Source organism: Hylobates moloch, unplaced genomic scaffold (assembly GCF_009828535.3).
Source record: "Hylobates moloch isolate HMO894 unplaced genomic scaffold, HMol_V3 SCAFFOLD_8, whole genome shotgun sequence".
In the NCBI taxonomy this organism is placed as follows: Eukaryota; Metazoa; Chordata; class Mammalia; order Primates; family Hylobatidae; genus Hylobates; species Hylobates moloch.
The window spans coordinates 66,026,749-66,044,255 of record NW_026652283.1 but is presented as its reverse complement, the minus strand read 5'-3'; the positions used below and the strand labels follow the sequence as shown (position 1 = coordinate 66,044,255).

General features: G+C 41.4%; 1 protein-coding gene across 4 annotated transcripts in view; it reads right to left on the bottom strand.

Moving 5' to 3' along the window:
• The window catches only part of ADCY10 (adenylate cyclase 10), a 103,213-nt gene that overhangs the window by 56,760 nt on the left and 28,946 nt on the right, over window positions 1-17,507 (bottom strand). For all 4 annotated transcript variants that reach the window (XM_058442197.1, XM_032161087.2, XM_058442195.1 and 1 more), the window contains 6 exons: window positions 15,375-15,566; window positions 12,446-12,564; window positions 12,070-12,146; window positions 10,032-10,221; window positions 6,711-6,766; window positions 2,949-3,102 (listed from right to left, as the gene is read on the bottom strand). In XM_058442197.1, coding sequence (XP_058298180.1) covers window positions 2,949-3,102; window positions 6,711-6,766; window positions 10,032-10,221; window positions 12,070-12,146; window positions 12,446-12,564; window positions 15,375-15,566 — 788 coding nt within the window. The remainder of the gene's footprint in view (window positions 1-2,948; window positions 3,103-6,710; window positions 6,767-10,031; window positions 10,222-12,069; window positions 12,147-12,445; window positions 12,565-15,374; window positions 15,567-17,507) is intronic.

Sequence of the window (17,507 nt, the reverse complement as noted above, 5' to 3'; positions counted from 1 at the left end):
TTTTGGTAAAAAGATTAGAAGGAGGCATAAGAATGTGGATTTTTACCTACATTAAAAGATTAAAAAAATTATTGTTTTGAAAGTTTAAGCAAGTTTTAAAACGTTAATTATAAAAAAAAATTCTATGTGTAAACATATTAGCTAAAGATAAAAAGGTATCATCCAGTTTTTCTGTGAACTGGACATTAAAGTAAAAACGAAACAGGTTTTTCTTAAAGCACCAATCTGTTCTTTAACAAAAATTATAAAAGGTTAAAAAGAGTCTGTAAAAACTTACCTTATGGTCAAACATGAAAAATTGGATAAATATGTCTACAAGGTTTTATTAAAATTAAGTTTAACATTAATAATACACTAATATAAAGGTAAAATTTAGCTTATCTTGTATTAAAATCATACAAGAAGCAATATTAAATATAAAATGGTGTTTAGCTTTCTTTGGTCTAAAAACTAATAAAAATAGGTCCTAAAGGAAACATTTATTTTACTAGAGGATCATAGAAGTTAAAGACTTAAAACAAACTTTGGCAATTAAGACAGCATACCAAGATGCAAATGCCTGGTTGAAATGGATCAAATATTCCATCTGCACGTTAAACAAAAGCAATTGTTATGCTTGTGCACATGGCAGGCCAGAGGCCCTGATTGTCCCCCTTCCACTTAGGTGGTCCTCCAGTCGACCAGGCATGGGCTGCATGGTAGCTCTCTTCCAGGATTCTACAGCCTGGAGTAATAAGTCATGCCAAGCTCTCTCTGCTATCCCTGTGGGTCAGCCCCCGAGGGCCATCCAGCCTCCGTCTCCCAACACTAAGTTCACTTCGTGTCTCTCACCACAGGGAGGAAACTTAGGATTCCTTAGAGACCTGAAGGGATGCGATGAGCTTAAGAATTTTCAAGAGCTTATCAATCAGTCAGCCCTTGTTCATCCCCGAGCAGATGTGTGGTGGTATTGTGGTGGACCTTTACTGGGCACTCTGCCGAATAACTGGAGTGGCACTTATACTTTAGTCCATTTAGCTATCCCTTTCACCCTGGCATTTCATCAACCAGAGGGAGGAAAAATTAGACATCGTAAAGCCAGAGAAGCCCCCTTATAGGTCTTTCAACTCTCACGTCCATTTAAACGCAATTGGAGTCCCAGGAGGAATACCAGATCAATTTAAAGCTTGAAATCAAATAGCTACAAAATTTAAGTCAGTATTTTAGTGAATGACAGTTAATAAAAATGTAAATTAGATAAATTGTATCTACTACAACCAACAGCAACAAGCTTTTCATGAGTTAAAAGAAAAACTCAGGTCGGCCCCAGCCCTGGGGCTACCTGACCTGACGAAACTTTGTAAGTATCGAGCGGTGAGACAGAGAATGGGTGAACCGGAGGAGGTTGCAGTGACCGATTGGCAATGTTCCAGCCTGGGGAGGGAAAAAAAAAGAAAAGGATGATGAATGACCACCTAAAAAATTATACAATACTATAGGCCTGCCACTTAGACACAAGACAGCTCATGGGTATACCAGACCCCCATTTACGTGCTCAACCAAATCATACGGTTGCAAGCTGTTTTAGAAATCATCACTAATAAAACCAGTCAAGCCTTGACTATTCTGGCCCGGCAAGAAACTCAGATAAGAAATGCTATCTATCAAAATAGATTGGCTCTCGACTACTTGCTAGCAGCCAAAAGCGAGGTCTATAAAAAATTTAACCTTACTAATTACTGTCTACACATAGATAATCAAAGGCAAGTAGTTAAAGACATAGTTAAAAATATGACAAAACTGGCACATATGCCCGTACAAGTGTAGCACGGATTCGACCCTGAAGCCATGTTTAGAAGGTGGTTCCCAGCACTAGAAGGATTTAAAACTCTTATAATAGGAGTTATAATAGTAATAGAAACCTGCTTACTGCTCCCTTGTTTGCTACCTGTACTTCTTCAAATGATAAAAAGCTTCATTGCTACTTTAGTTCACCAAAATGCTTCAGCACAAGTGTACTATATGAATCACTATCAATCTATTGCACAAGAAGGCATAAGTAGCAAAAATAAGAGTGAGAACTCCCACTAATAAAAAGTGAGAGTCTCAAAGGGGAGAAATGAGGGAAGAGAGAGACCCTCTCATATTGTTTTATATTGTTTTATACTCAGAAAAGGACAGAGAAGCGAAACTAAAGGCAGGTAGCCCAGCGCCTAAGAACCAGACCCGAAACCAAGGAATCAGACCCGAAACCAGGCCTGGGCCTGCCTGACCTAAGCCTGGTAGTTAAAATTCAACCCCTGACCTAGCAACTGTTGTTATCTATAGATTCCAGACATTGTATGGAAGGACATTGTGAAATCTCCCGTTCTGTTCTGTTTCACTGTGACCACCGGTGCTCGCAGCCCCCGTCACGTACCCCCTGGCTTGCTCAATTGATCACGACCCTCTCATGTGGACCCCCTTAGAGTTGTGAGCCCTTATAAGGGCAGAAGTTGAGCACCTGACGAGCTCAGATTTTGAGACGCTAGCCTGCTGATTCTCCCAGCTGATTAAAGCCACTCCTTTCACTATCTCCGTGTCTGAGGGGTTTTGTCTGCAGCTCATCCTGCTACACTGTCAGCTACCTGGATAAACTTAAGTGTTTGTTCTGCAGACCAAATCTAACCCTGATCTCAACATCTATGCCAATTGTTCTTGATCTCTCTGAATGTTGGGATTACCTAGGAAACTTTAAATAACCAAGCCCTACCTGGCATTAAATCAGGATATCCATGGGTCAGCCCAGTTTCTCTTTTTCTTAGCTCTATATGTTTATTATTAGTTATCTATTTAGCACAAGGGTCATGGCATCCAATAATTGTAGGTTATAGATAATTTACATAAAGCAAGTTATAGGAAGGAGAGGAGCATCAAAATAAATCAGGATTATATGGGTTCACACAGAACAATCATTCCAAGACACTCACCTGTGGTTCTTACCTTGGGCCAGGTACTCAATTTTCCTAAGTATCTGGCTTTTTCCATATCCCGGTAATCCCTCATACATTAAGACTTGGCTGCTGTTAGATATCAAAAATTTCTTCATAGTACACATGAAGTAGTTGATCTCTTTATTACGTCCTGTTATTTTTAGTTTTAAAAAAGGGCAAACTCAATCAACATAAAATAGTCTAGAGATATAAAAAGGCACATAGAAACACTCCTTCTAAAAATATCCTTGAGCCAGGCACTGTGGCTCACTCCTGTAATCCCAGCACTTTGGGAGGCCGAGATTCAAGTGTAGACATTTAATAAAAAGAAGCTAAGTGCTTTGCTTGGTAATATACATTTCTGAGTATGGCTTAGTGAGAACTACTTAGCAGACTGTATTGCTTCTTTTGGGTGAAATATTCCCTTTCTGAAAATGCATTTGAACCTCAATTTTGTGAGATGTTTTGTGTTTTTCTTTGGCCTGAATGAAGCTCACATAGGAACTCAGAAGATGAGGCTTAAAAGGCTGCATAGCTGCACACCAACATGGCACATGTATATATATGTAACAAACCTGCACGTTGTGCACATGTACCCTAGAACTTAAAGTATAATAATAAAAAAATAAAAAATAATAAAGTTTCCAGGCCAGGCGCAGTGGTTCACACCTGTAATCCCAGCACTTTGGGAGGCCGAGGCGGGCAGATCCCCTGAGGTCAGGAGTTCGAGACCAGCCTCCACATGGAGAAACCCCATCTCTACTAAAAACACAAAATTAGCCAGGCATGGTGGTGCATTCCTGTAATCCCAGCTACTTGGGAGACTGAGGCAGAAGAATTGCTTGAACCTGGGAGGCAGAGGTTGCGGTAAGCCAAGATCGCGCCATTGCACTCCAGCCTGGGCAGCAAGAGTGAAACTCCCTCTCAAAAAAAAAAAAATAAATAAAGTTCCCTAAGGAAGCTTAAAAAAAAAAAAAAAAAGGCTGCATAGCTGACTCTTCCAGCTCTCTGTGTTCTATTCATACAGAACACCTACAGGTAGAAGCTTTTGGATTATCTTTAGCTGGATTCTAAAATGAGGTTGTCTCCTTAACTTGAAATGCATGCACCTTGTTTCTATCTAAGCAAAGCCTCAATATCGGGGACTGTTGTATGCAGTTTTTACTCTAAAAAGCCACTATTTATTTATTATAGTTTTGTTGTCAACCATGTTGTTGCAATTTCATTTACAGCAGCCCTTGTAAAAGAAAGGCATTTCCCATGTTGCTAGCCTCTGACAATCTGTGTTTGGTTATAGCTTGAAGGAAAGGTATGTGGGCCTGATATTTATGTCATACTGGTGGAATCAGGGCAAAAAAGCAACTAGATCAGACTGAGAAATATACACATAGGCTGCGCGCAGTGGCTCACGACTATAACCCCAGCACTTTGGGAGGCCAAGGTGGACAGATCACAAGATCAGGAGTTCAAGACCAGCCTGGCCAACATGGTGAAACCCCGTCTCTACTAAAAATACAAAATTTAGCTGAGTGTGGTGGTGTGCACCTGTAATCCCAGCTACTTGGGAGGCTGAGGCAGAAGAATCGCTTGAACCCGGGATGTAGAGGTTGCAGTGAGCTGAGATCACGCCACTGCACTCCAGCCTGGGTGACAGAGTGAGACTCTGTCTCAAAAAAAAAAAAAAAAAGAAAGAAACATACACATAATGTGTTCTAATGTGACTGTCATGTTGGGTCTGCAATCTTGTAGAAAGAAGGTTAGGATTCTGTTGCTGTCAATTACTAAAATAAGTATAGCCTAGGATGAAAAGTAAGGCCTCAGAGGAGGGCAAGAGTGGGTATTCCTTCTCTCTAACTTCAGGAGTTTTGGAATCTGGACTTAAATGAAGTGATTGGCTTGAAGACCCTGAAAACTACCTGAAAGCAGTGAAAGTGAGGCATTTCTGCTGGCTCAAGCGTTTTTTGCAGTTCTGGAACTGTTGCCCTCCATCAGGCTCTGCTGACACCAAGATTGTGGCCTGATATTTCTCCAAAGTGTGAGACAGAGCCTCCTCTTAATTGCCTTAACACAAGACCAAGATTTAACTTATGATAAGACTTTTGGGGATGTTCGTGTCTGACAGAAGGAAATTACAAGTGCTACTAGAAGTGGCTGCCTTCAGAATCCACAGGTCAATCTTCATTGGGTCTCTTCTCTCATAGGTATATCCCTGCCTCATTTTAGGTCTACTCCCCTGTCTAATCTCGAGTTATCTTTCTTACGATAAGGTCCCTATCACCAGGAATCACAAAAATATCACTTCCAAATGGATTGTAGACTTAAATATAAAAGGTAAAAACAAAATTTCTGAAAAAAATGCTAGAAAAATACCTCCATGATTTTTGGGTAAGGAAAGGTATCTCAAATAGTACACAGAAGCACTAACTATAAAAGACAGGTAAATTTGATTACATTAAAATTAGGAATTCTGTTTATTAAATGCATAATTGAGAGTAAAAAGGCAAACACAGAGTGGGAAAAGTGATATACAGTAGAAACAAATGACAAAGGACCCATCTCTAGAATGTGTAAATAATTCCAAAAGATAATCAAAATACAACCCAGTTGAAAAATAGGTGAAAAATTGTATAGGTACTTTAAAAAAAATGTCTGGGCTAGGCACGGTGGCTCACGCCTGTAATCCCAGCACTTTGGGAGGCTGGGACAGGCAGATCACTTGAAGTTAGGAGTTCAAGACCAGTCTGGCCAACATGGTGAAACCCTATCTCCACTAAAATACAAAAATTAGCTGGGCATGGTGGCAGACACCTGTAATTCCAGCTACTCAGGAGGCTGAGTTATGAGAATCACTTGAACCCAGGAGGTAGAGGTTGTAGTGAGCCAAGATCGCTCCATTGTACTCCAGCCTGGGCAGCAGAGTGAGACTCTGTCTCAAAATAAACAAATAAATAAATAAATAAATAAGTCCAAATGGCCAATAAACTTATGAAAAAGGAGCTCAACCACATCAGGGAAATACAAATGGAAACCATAATAAGATACTACTATATACCCAACAGAATTATTGAAAGGATAAAGACGGATAAAACTAAGTTGTTGCCAAAGATGAAGAACAACTGGAACTCTCTTAACATTCTCGGTCAGAATATAAATAAATACAACCATTTTGGAAAACTATTTGGCATCATCGACCAAAATTGCACCCTTTTCCCCAACAATTTCAGTCGTACGTTTTACTCCTACATTGTACTCAACAGAAATGTATACATGCATTCACCAAAAGACTTGTGGAAGAATGTTTATGGCAATATTATTCATAAGAACCAAAAACTGGAAATAACCCAAATGTTGTACAGCAACAGAATGGGTAAATTGTTGTATATTTATAAAAATGGAATACTACATAGTAATGACAGAGAATGAATTACAGCTACACTCAACAATATGGATGAATTATATAACATACCATTGAGTAAGAGAAAGTATATATGAGGCGTATATAATTATACAATGTATGATTCCATCTGTATCAATTTTTTAAACAGGCATAAGTAATCGAGGGTATTAGAAGACTTTGAGGAAAGGAAGAAGGAAAGAGCAATCCTGGTGTATTGCTATTTTTCTATTTCTTAACCTGGAAGATGATTATATTTTCATTTTGTGATAATTCATTAAGCTGCACACTTATCATTGATGTACTTTTCTGCATGTTTTGTTATAGTTCAATAAAGAAGTTTAAAATCAAGGCCTACTACCTACCCAGCAAAGGGTAATCCTCCTTTCTGTTGCAGATGAGGCACGCCATACGAAACATGCTGAAGAGAAGAACAAAAGAACAGATGCTAGATTCAAAACAGGGAAATATTGAGAGCAAGAGTGATTAGTTCTTAGTTCCCAGAAAGTTTCCTTCTCAATTGCTAACAAGAGTCTATCCCCTGACTCAAGGGTTGCAAACACCAAAAGAAGGAGAAAGGAGGAGAAGGTCTGACTTGGTAGTGGAGAATCCAAAGAACTCAGGTAGCATTTGTTTCTATAGCATTTGGCACATTGTTCAATAAATGCTTGTTGAGTCTGCACTGGTAGAGGAAACCCCTTTCTGGGGAGATCAGACACCTGATATATGACCTAATAGACTTCAATGTGGTGCAGAGTCACACATCCTGCAAAGATTCCACCAATTGCTCAATCAATAATAGTGCACCTTTTTTTGGAGCACACGCTATGTGTCTGGGGCAGTTCCAAGTGCTTTGCATGCATCATTTTCTTTAATCCTGACAAAAACACTGTTAAGAAGTACTACTTGGCTGGGCGCAGTGACTCACGCCTGTAATCCCAGCACTTTGGGAGGCCGAGGTGGGCAGATCACGAGGTCAGGAGATCAAGACCATCCTGGCTAACACTGTGAAACCCCGTCTCTACCAAAAATACAAAAAGAAATTAGCCAGGCGTGGTGGCGGGCGCCTGTAGTCCCAGCTACTCAGGGGGTTGAGGCAGGAGAATGGCGTGAACCCAGGAGGGGGAGCTTGCAGTGAGCTGAGATCGCACCACTGCACTCCAGCCTGGGCGACAGAGCGAGACTCCATCTCAGAGAAAAAAAAAAAAAAAGGACTACTGGCCAGGTGCAGTGGCTCATGCTTGTAATCCCAGCATTTTGGGAGGCTGAGGCAGGTGGATCATCTGAGGTCAGGAGTTTGAGACCAGCCTGACCAACATGGTGAAAACCTGACTCTACTAAAAATACAAAAATTAGCTGGGCTTGGTGACGTGCGCCTGTCATCCCAGCTACTCTGGAGGCTGAGACAGGAGAATCGCTTGAACCCAAGAGACAGAGGTTGCAGTGAGCCAAGATCACGCCATTGCATTCCATCCTGGGCAATAAAAGCAAAGCTCCATCTCAAAAAAAAAAAAGTACTACTATTATGTTCATTTTGCCAGTAAGGAAATTCAGGCACAAAGAGTTTAATTGCCCAAGACCCCATAGCAGGTGGTAACAGAGGATACTGACAGTATCCAAACATAGGCCAGGGTGCATATGTTTGCTCACTCCGTAACACTATCTCTTGAAGAAGCCTTTTAGTTAAAATGGATTATGCCCTTCTCTGAACTGCAATACTACTTTGTTATGCCTCTCTTATAGCATATATCAAAGGTTCCCATGTAACATACAGTTAAGTTTGTATATGTTGGTCTTCCCCACTTGATTGTGAGTTTTCTGGGCAGGAACTAGGCCCTGTTCATGTCTGTATGTGTATTTCTACACTCTTATCTGCAGAGGTGGTACAGAAAAATCATGAGGGGTACAGGCTTTGGGATCAGATAGTCCTGGGTTTGCATAGTAAACTGATTGCATTAATGGCCCCAGTACCTGTGTCTATGTATGCCCTTTGCTATGTAACTTGGCAGAGTCCTCTCATTCTGGACTCAACCTTGTGAATGCTTTCGTCAATGGACTATCGCAAACATAAGACATAGGAAGAGGCTTGAAAAATGCTTTTGCATTGGGCCAGCTCTCTTGCTCCTCTAATATTGTCAGGACAAACATGCTGGATGGAAGATGAGGCACATAGAGCCAGATTGCTATAGTTATCCCAACTGAGGCCGCTAGGTTGGCTAACAGCCTGTTGAACCCCAGGCACGTGAATAAGCCAAGACAAGATCAACCAAATCCAGCCAAGATCAATTGAACCCCACATTTGTGAGAAAAATAAATGTTTATTTTTGCACACCACTGAGGTTTTGTGATTGCCTATAAGGCCATATTATTGTGACTGAATCTTGACTCCATTGCTCACTATAGATATGGCCATAGACAAGTCATTTAACATCTTTGAGCCTCGGTTTTTGAATTTATAAAAATGGAAATTATAATAATTTCTATCTCATATGGTCAATATTAAGACTGGATTATATATTTTGAGGTAAAGTACCTGATGTTTAATAAGTACTCACTAAAAATTATTATTCATTCATGTATTCAAACTGCACTTTATTGATGGCCTATGTATGCCAAGCACAGTGCTGAGCCTCAGGAATACTGAAGTGAATAATAAAGATACCTTGACCCAACTGCAGCCCTGGTTCTGTTATCTGACTCTTGAAGACCTCGATTCTAGCTTGCTAATATAATGAATAACAACTTTCTGCTTTCTGTGCCATTCATTTATTCATCATTATTGAGGACCTACTGTATACCAAGCACTGGGGATATAAGAATAAAGAAATAATTAGTATCTTCAAAGAGTTCACAGTGTAACAAGTGAAAACTATAGGAAGTGAATAATTGTGATATAGGGTGAGGAGTGTTCTAATAGAGGCATATGCTATAGGAGGAAAAAAGGAAGAGGAAGAAGGAAGACAAAGGAGGAAAGAGCTTAACTGTCTAGCTGGGATGGGGAATTCATAGAGGAATGTCTATGAATCCCTCGAGCTGGGTTTCAAAAATTGACTGCGGTTTTCCCAATAGACCAGGAGTAGGTGGGTGTTGATAAGGACAATCTACTTAAACAACACAGAGGAGGGGGGACAGGAGGAGATGAGGTTGGAAAGGCAGGTGGTACCTTGTATGTCATTGCAAAGATTTTGAACGTCACCATGAAAATGACTGAATGCCATTGAAGGATTTTAAGCTTCGAAGTGACACCCGTAAATCTATGCTGAGCTTTTGGGGAATGTATTTCACTAAAGACTTAGAGGAGAAATAATATCTTATACTCTTTTAACCCTAACAATGCCTTGGCATATAGTTGACATAATTAGTAAATATTTAATGGTTGGTGATTGGGCTCATTTGGGTGCAAATAGATACTCAAATGAGAGGATTTTTTGTTTGGTTTGTACAACCTTTGAAGAATCACCCTCATATTCTCAGATCTGAGGAGAGAATGGGATTTTCCACCATGCCATAGTGTCAGTCAGATGGAGGAAAGGTTAAGGATTTTGAAGTCTGGGCCTTGGTCTGGGGAAAGCATAGATTTCAACTTCTTGAATTGGCTCCAAATCTTAAATGGGTGACTGCCTTGCTATCATAATTCTCCCACTTCTTTACTAAAATATACTTCAAAATTAATGCTCCACACTCACACTTTCTCAGTACGGCCCAAATACTGATACAATGGTCCAGAATCTGCAACACCTTTCATAACTTTCTTTGGAAGCTCTTTAAAAAAGTATGCTGGTAGATGGCTGCCATTGTAGGTGACAGAGTCACAGGTCACAATTCCTGGGTAGTACATCATCATCCTGGCAGCTATGTTGACTTTTTGACCAATGACTACAGCAAGAAAGAGAAAGTCAAAGATCAGAGAAATAACAGCCATTGAACTGAATGTAATCTGAAACATACTGTCCCCAAATAGCATTTTCACCCTTTACTCCCTTTTCCATTCATGAATGACACACAAGTCTAGCCTCAAGACCCATATTCAGCCAATGGCTATTAACAAAATGTGCAGGGAGTTAATTAGCCATTAGCAAAGTTTCTGCCTCACTTGGGAGGTCAAGAGAATGATCTGCTCAGGGATAGAAGGGCCTTGAGTATGAAGCAGGCTCTGTAAGCGGGATGGCCACATCACTGAAGGCTCTCAGAGAAGGTGTAAGCTGGTCTTCTGCCACAAGGTGGACAAGCACAAGCTTGGGCCTGGGGTACTGATCCCCATATGAGACACAAAATTGTGTCTGTATGCTCCTATGAATAAACCTTCATTTGGCAATTTCTCGATTTAGTAAATGGGCTAGAAGAGGCGTGCATGGAGGATTGAAGCACAGGCTCTGAAGGCAGACTGTACAGGGTTGAACACCAGCTCTACCTCTAACTATGTGCAAACTACTTGGGACAATTACTTTAAATAACTCTTCATGCCTCCATTCTCTAACCTATAAAATAGGGATGATGGCCGGGCCCGGTGGCTCACGCCTGTAATCCCAGCACTTTGGGAGGCCGAGGTGGGTGGATCACAAAGGCAGGAGATTGAGACCATCCTGACTAACATGGTGAAACCCCGTCTCTACTAAAAAAAAATACAAAAAAATTAGCTGGGCATGGTGGCGGGCGCCTGTAGTCCCAGCTACTTGGGAGGCTGAGGCAGGAGAATGGCTTGAACCTGGGAGGTGGAGCTTGCAGTGAGCCGAGATTGCGCCACTGCACTCCAGCCTGGGTGACAGAGCAAGACTCCGTCTCAAAAAAAAAAAATAAAAAATGAATAAATAAAATAAAATGAAAATAAAAATAAAAAATAAAATAAAATAGGGATGATAATAGTAACTATCTGAGAGGGTAGTTTATGAAGATTAATGAGTTAGTACACGTTTATCACTTTGATCAGTGGCTGGCTGCTTGTAAGCCTTCAATTAATATTACTACAAATGAGGTAGCAAATGTGTCACTTTAGCATAAACTTGAATACTTCTGAACAAGATACTCTTTTTAAAAACTATTTATTGTGGAGAAATTTCACCATAAAATAAAATATAATATAATGAATTTCCATATACCCATCACCCCATCCCAACAAGCCATTAGCCCGTGGCTAATCCTGCCGCATCCTCACCCCCATACACTCCCCACCCTGTGTACTTTCGAAGAAAATCTCAGACATTGTATCATTTCAGACATAACTATCGTGGTATTTTACATATATTCAGTATTTTAGACACATTATTGCTGAAAATCTTAAACCCTGATAGGATGGAAGAGGGAAGTAATAGAGTCGTGAAATCTGGAGATAAGATTTACTTATTACTACTCTCTTTTGAGAGTATCATTATTTTTCAGCAATATCAACATTCATAATTTTTAAGGAGTTCTAGCTTATTCCAGGAATGAAGAGAAGTAACTATTTAATGTTAACAGGAAAGTATTACAGGAGCCCCTCATTCCATCAACATAGAGCCTCCCACTGCTCCCCTTCCAGGACTACATATTTCTCTACTCATGCATAGCCCCAGAAATGCACACTCTGCAAGCATTGAGAGCTCCATGGCTTGGCTCCATCTGGAAGACTCTAAAGTTTCTGAGGGCAGGGCTCATGTCTCACTCGTTTTTGTGCTTCCTCCCACAAAGCCCAGTGGCAAGGTGCTGTGTTTGCAGAAAGAAAAGTGGAGATGAGCTGACTCAGCACACCTGTGTACTCGTGTCTCACAGTGTGTCCAACGATCCCACAGAAGACAATCCCACTGGCAATGCCGATGGATACAGTTCTGGTGCAGGGGAGACAAGATTTGTGGGGAAAGAAAGAAAGATAATGAGTGTAGAGAAAGTGGGGAGGGTGGGAAATAATGACTGGGTTGGGAAAGGGTGGGAAAGGATTTTCTCTACCTGTTGGAATTAGTTTATGGCATTTCTGCATGGCCCGGAGATGCGAAGGAGGAACAACAGTTTGAGACACAGGACTAAGTTCTTAATTAATTCTTCTTTCTTTCCTGTACCCTGCATGCCCTCCCTACTTATGCCTCAAAAGGGTCAGGGACCACTGGGTGGGACCAGGGTCAATACTCACTGGATTTTGTGGACTTGAGAGCAGAAGTCAAATATATCCATAGCACATTCCAGAGCACGAGTGAGCTCATCAGGTACCTTTTCCCCAGGGAAGCCAAAGACACAGAGGAAAGAGCAGCCCTGTGAGGGAGAGAGAAAGCAACCACAGCTGATGGACAGTGTGCTTTAAACTGGACTGGCCAGAAGGCTCAACAGAGAGCCGGCAGCGATTTTTGGCTTCTGAATCAGATTTCATCATGATTTCTCTCACAGTATTTTATTTTTAGTACACTTCAATCACTTCTACTGCATTATCAACAGGAGGGCTTGAGCCCTTGAGAAGGGCTTGTTTTGCTCCAGATATAGTGAATAGGGCTGAACAATCTGTGTGCATGCTCCAGCCTACTCTCTCCTGTGGCCAAGGTCCATGCTGCAAAGTGCTCAGTTTAAGTCTATGAAGCAGCAGCACAGAGCAGTGGAAAAGGCACCAGCTCTGGAATCAGAAAGTCTGTTCTCAAGCCACTTCTCAAATGTGGAAACTTAGATAAGTAAATTAAAATCTAGGAACTTCCTTTTATCTGTCTGAAAATGGATATACTGTAGACCCGCTGAGATGTGTTTGGCTACTAAAAGAATGTGTTATATATATTCAAAAAGTCGTCGTAAACTATGAAGTACTTTGCAGATACTGTTATCATTCTTAGGGATAAAGGCTTAGGCTGCGAGTAGGTTTTCTTATCATAAAGCTAACTGTTCCATGCAATGATTCAACTCTAAAACTTGGCATTTGTAGTATTAGTCACTTAAAAAATGACCTCAGTCAGGTGCTGTTGTCTGTAAAAAAAGCACATTGTGAATAAAGGGTGATGGGTTGAAATTTTGAGTTTTTGACATGTTACATCCTGATAAAATGCAAAGAACACTAAAATACCTCAATTTCTTCAACCCTCTCCAAAAGAATTTGATCAACTGTTAGATCTTAAAAAGGACTGGGATCTGCCTTGACATGAAGGGGGAAACCCTGCTTCTAGGTACATGTAAAGAGGGCAGCCCCTTTGGGGGAAGCGGGGAGCTTTTGCCTGCAAATTTATGTAGTGGCCTGGTAAGAGCTTTTGATTCCCCCTAGCAATGGAATGATAGCTCTCATTTATTGCGTGCTGACTCTAAGATAGGCATTACACCAAGTGCCTCACACATATTACATTATTTAAAACTTTCCACAATCATTTGAGGCAAATACTATCCCCACTCAAAGAGGAATAAACCAAGGCTCAGAGAAGTTCAATGACTTGCTAAGTCTCACAGCTGGGAATCTTTGGAGCCATGTCTGCAAGACACGAAAGACTGTTCTCTTAGATTCTACACTCTTTTCTTATGATACCCATGAGTCAATACTGAAGAAGATACTGGGGGCACCAGGCTGGAATTAATCCCTTTCCCAGAACTCCCATAGCACAGAGTTGGTTCATCTCATATGGAATGCATGCTTCCTGCCTGGTTGTGTTAATATGTGTGTTACTCATCTCTGCTGCCCAGCCCTAGCTTTTCATCTTCTATGAAATGCTCAGTAAATGCTTGTTGAATTAGTGAGTGAGTGGATGTGGGGCGGTAATTAAGTGCTCTGCTTTTACTACACAGAAGAAATTGAGATGGGAAATCAATTCTCACATATGCATCTGTGGTCATTTGTTCATCACATAACTTTTCTCTGAATTGATTAAGAACAGAGCGAAGACCAGGTGCAGTGGCTCATGCCTGTAATCCCAGCACTTTGGGAGGCCAAGGCAGGTGGATCACTTGAGGTCAGGAATTCGAGACCCATCTGGCCAACGTGGCGAAACCTCATCTCCACTAAAAATACAAAAATTAGCCAGGTGTGGTGGCGCATACCTGTAATCCCAGCTACTCAGGAGGCTGAATCAAGAGAATCGCTTGAACCCAGGAGGCGGAGGTTGCAGTGAGCCGAGATCATGCCACTGCATTCCAGCCTAGGCAATAGAGCAAGATTCCATCTCAAAAAAAAAAAAAAAAAAAAGAACAAGAGTGAAAACACCTGGGAGCCAGAGGCAGTCCCCTCCCTGCCATGGATGAAAATAAAAGGGGAACTGGAGGTGTTGACATGGCAAGTGGGCATTCTTGGAAACAAGCTTCTGGGGTGTGAAGGTTACTAGACTCCTGACCTGAAACCCCTGGGTAATACATCATGCGCTGGGCTGGAGACTTATGTGTAGTGAGAGGTAGCCCAGCATAGTGAGCTCAGACGGGGATGGCAGACTGCCTGGGTTTGAATCCCAGCCTCCCTCTTACTAGCTTGATGATCATGAGCGAAACGTAATCTCGCCTTGTCCTGGTATCTTAATCTCTGTTTCAGCATCCTCATCTATATAATGAGGATAATGACCAGAGCACCTACCGCTCAGAGTGGTCATGAGGATGAAATGAGTCAATACAGATCAGGTCCTGAGAACAGTGCCTGGCACATAGTAAGTGCCATATCCACCATAGAAGTTATAATTATAAATAAAGACTGGCCTTCTAGGTTAAATTTCTTTTTTTGTTTGGTTGAGACGGAGTCTCACGCTATAGCCCAGGCTGGAGTGCAGTGGCGCGATCTCGGCTCACTGCAACCTTCGCCTCTCAGGTTCAAGCCATTGTCCTGCCTCAGCCTCCTGAGTAGCTGAGATTACAGGCACATGCCACCGCACCCAGCTAATTTTTGCATTTTTAGTGGAGACAGGGTTTCACTATGTTGGCCAGGCTGGTCTTGAACTCCTGACCTCAAGTGATCCGCCCACCTCCGCCTCCCAAAGAGCTGGGATTACAGGCATGAGCCACCACGCCCAGCCTCTAGGTTAAATTTCCTGTGTCTATTCTCTGTCTCACCAATGTGCTTGTCCATGAATGCTAACCTCAAACTACTGGTAGGTTCCCATCCCATAGTTCACACTTACCTTGTCAAACATGAAGACTTTATTGATTTGGCCTTTGAAGATCTTCAGGACAGAAGTGATGTGCATATAGGCATCCTGGATGGCTAGGCCTGTCTCTTCTGCTTTGTCTTGGTCTTCAAACATCAGGTTCACAAACACAATCGTCACTGGGCGAAGCTCAGACAAATAGCCCTGAAGCTGTTTGTCATCAATCTGCAAAGTAGAGAGCAGCTTTCTGTAGGTGTCCTTGGCAGTGGATCCCTCCCCGAACACCACCCCCACCTCATACCCGAAATCATCTAGGGAATGTCTACCTCAGAATGGGTGAGGTACAACATGACAGAGCCAGCATGCCTGAAGTGGAGCAGATGGAAATAGAATCAAAATCCCTCTCTTCCAGTGGGGACTTACACATGTGCTAATTTTTGGCCAGCAACCACTCCATTACCCCAACTGCTGGCTTCCTCATGCCAGTATGAGCCATTGCAATAAGGGAAATAACTACTGTTCTTTTTGGCTCTCTTATTTTTAAAAAAAACTTAACATTTTTTAATTTTTGTAGGTCTATAGTAGATGTATATATTTTTGTGTTACATGAGATATTTTGATACAGGCATGCAATGCATAATAATCACATCAGGGTAAATGGATTATTCATCCCCTCAAGCATTTATCCTTTGTGTTACAAAGAATCCAATTATACTCTTTTAGTTATTTTTAAAATGTATGGTTGTATTAATTTGTTCTCCCACTGTTATAAAGAACTACCTGATACTGGGTAATTTACAAAGAAAAGATGTTTAGTTGACTCACAGTTCCATGGGCTATACAGGAAGCATGGCTGGGGAGGACTCAAACTTACAATATGGCAGAAGATGAAGGAGAAGCAGGCACTTCTTATATGGCCAGAGGAGAGGAGGGGGAAGTGCTACACCGTTTTAAACAACCAGATCCCATGAGAACTCATTCACTATCACGAGAACAGCAAGGGTGTAATCCACCCCTATGATCCAATCACCTCCTACCAGTCCCCTCCACCAACATTGGGGATTATAATTCAACATGAGATTTGGGAGGGGATACAAATCCAAACCATATCAATGATTAAATTATTTTTTACTATAGTTACCCTGTCGTACTAGCAAATACTAGGTCTTTCTCATTCTTTCTCTTTTTTTGTACTCATTGACCACCCCCAATTCCTCCTCATCCCCCACTACCCTTGCCAGCCTTTGGTAACCAACCTTATATTCTCTATCCCCATGAGTTCAATCGTTTTAATTTTTTTTTTTTTCGAGACAGACTCTCGCTCTGTTGCTCAGGCTGGAGTGCAGTGGCACGATCTTGGCTCACTGCAACCTCTGCCTCCTGGGTTCAAGCGATTCTCCTGCCTCAGCTTCCAGAGTAGCTGGGATTGCAGGCACGTGCCACCACACCTGGCTAATTTTTGTATTTTTAGTAAAGACGGGGTTTCACTGTGTTGGTCAGGCTGGTCTCAAGCTCCTGACCTCATGATCTGCCCGCCTCGGCTTCCCAAAGTGCTGGGATTACAGGCATGAGCCACCGTGCCCAGCCCAATAGTTTTAATTTTTAGCTCCCACAAATAAGTGAGAACATGTGATTTCTCTTTCCATATCTGGTTTATTTCACTTAATATAATAACCTCCAGTTCCATCCATGTTGCAAATGACTGATCTCATTCTTTTTTATGGCTGAATAGGACTTCGTTGTGTATATGTACCACATTTTCTTTATCCATTTCTCTGTTGATGGACACTTATGCTGCTTCCAAGTCTTAACTATTGTGAATAGCACTGCAGTAAACATCGGAGTGTAGATATCTCTTCAATATATTGATTTCTTTTCTTTTGAGTATGTATCTAGGAGTAGAATTTCTAGATTGTATGGTAGCTCTATTTTTAGCTTTTTGAGGAACTTTCAAACTGTTCTCCATGGTGGCTGTGCTAAGTTACATTCTCATTAACAGTGTACAAGGATTCCCTTTTTTCCACATCCTGTCCAGCGTTTGTTATTGCCTGTCTTTTGGATAAAAGTCATTTTAACTGGGGTAAGATGATAATCTTATTGTAGTTTTGATTTTCATTTATCTGATGATCAGTGATGTTAAGCACCTTTTCACATACTTTTCACATA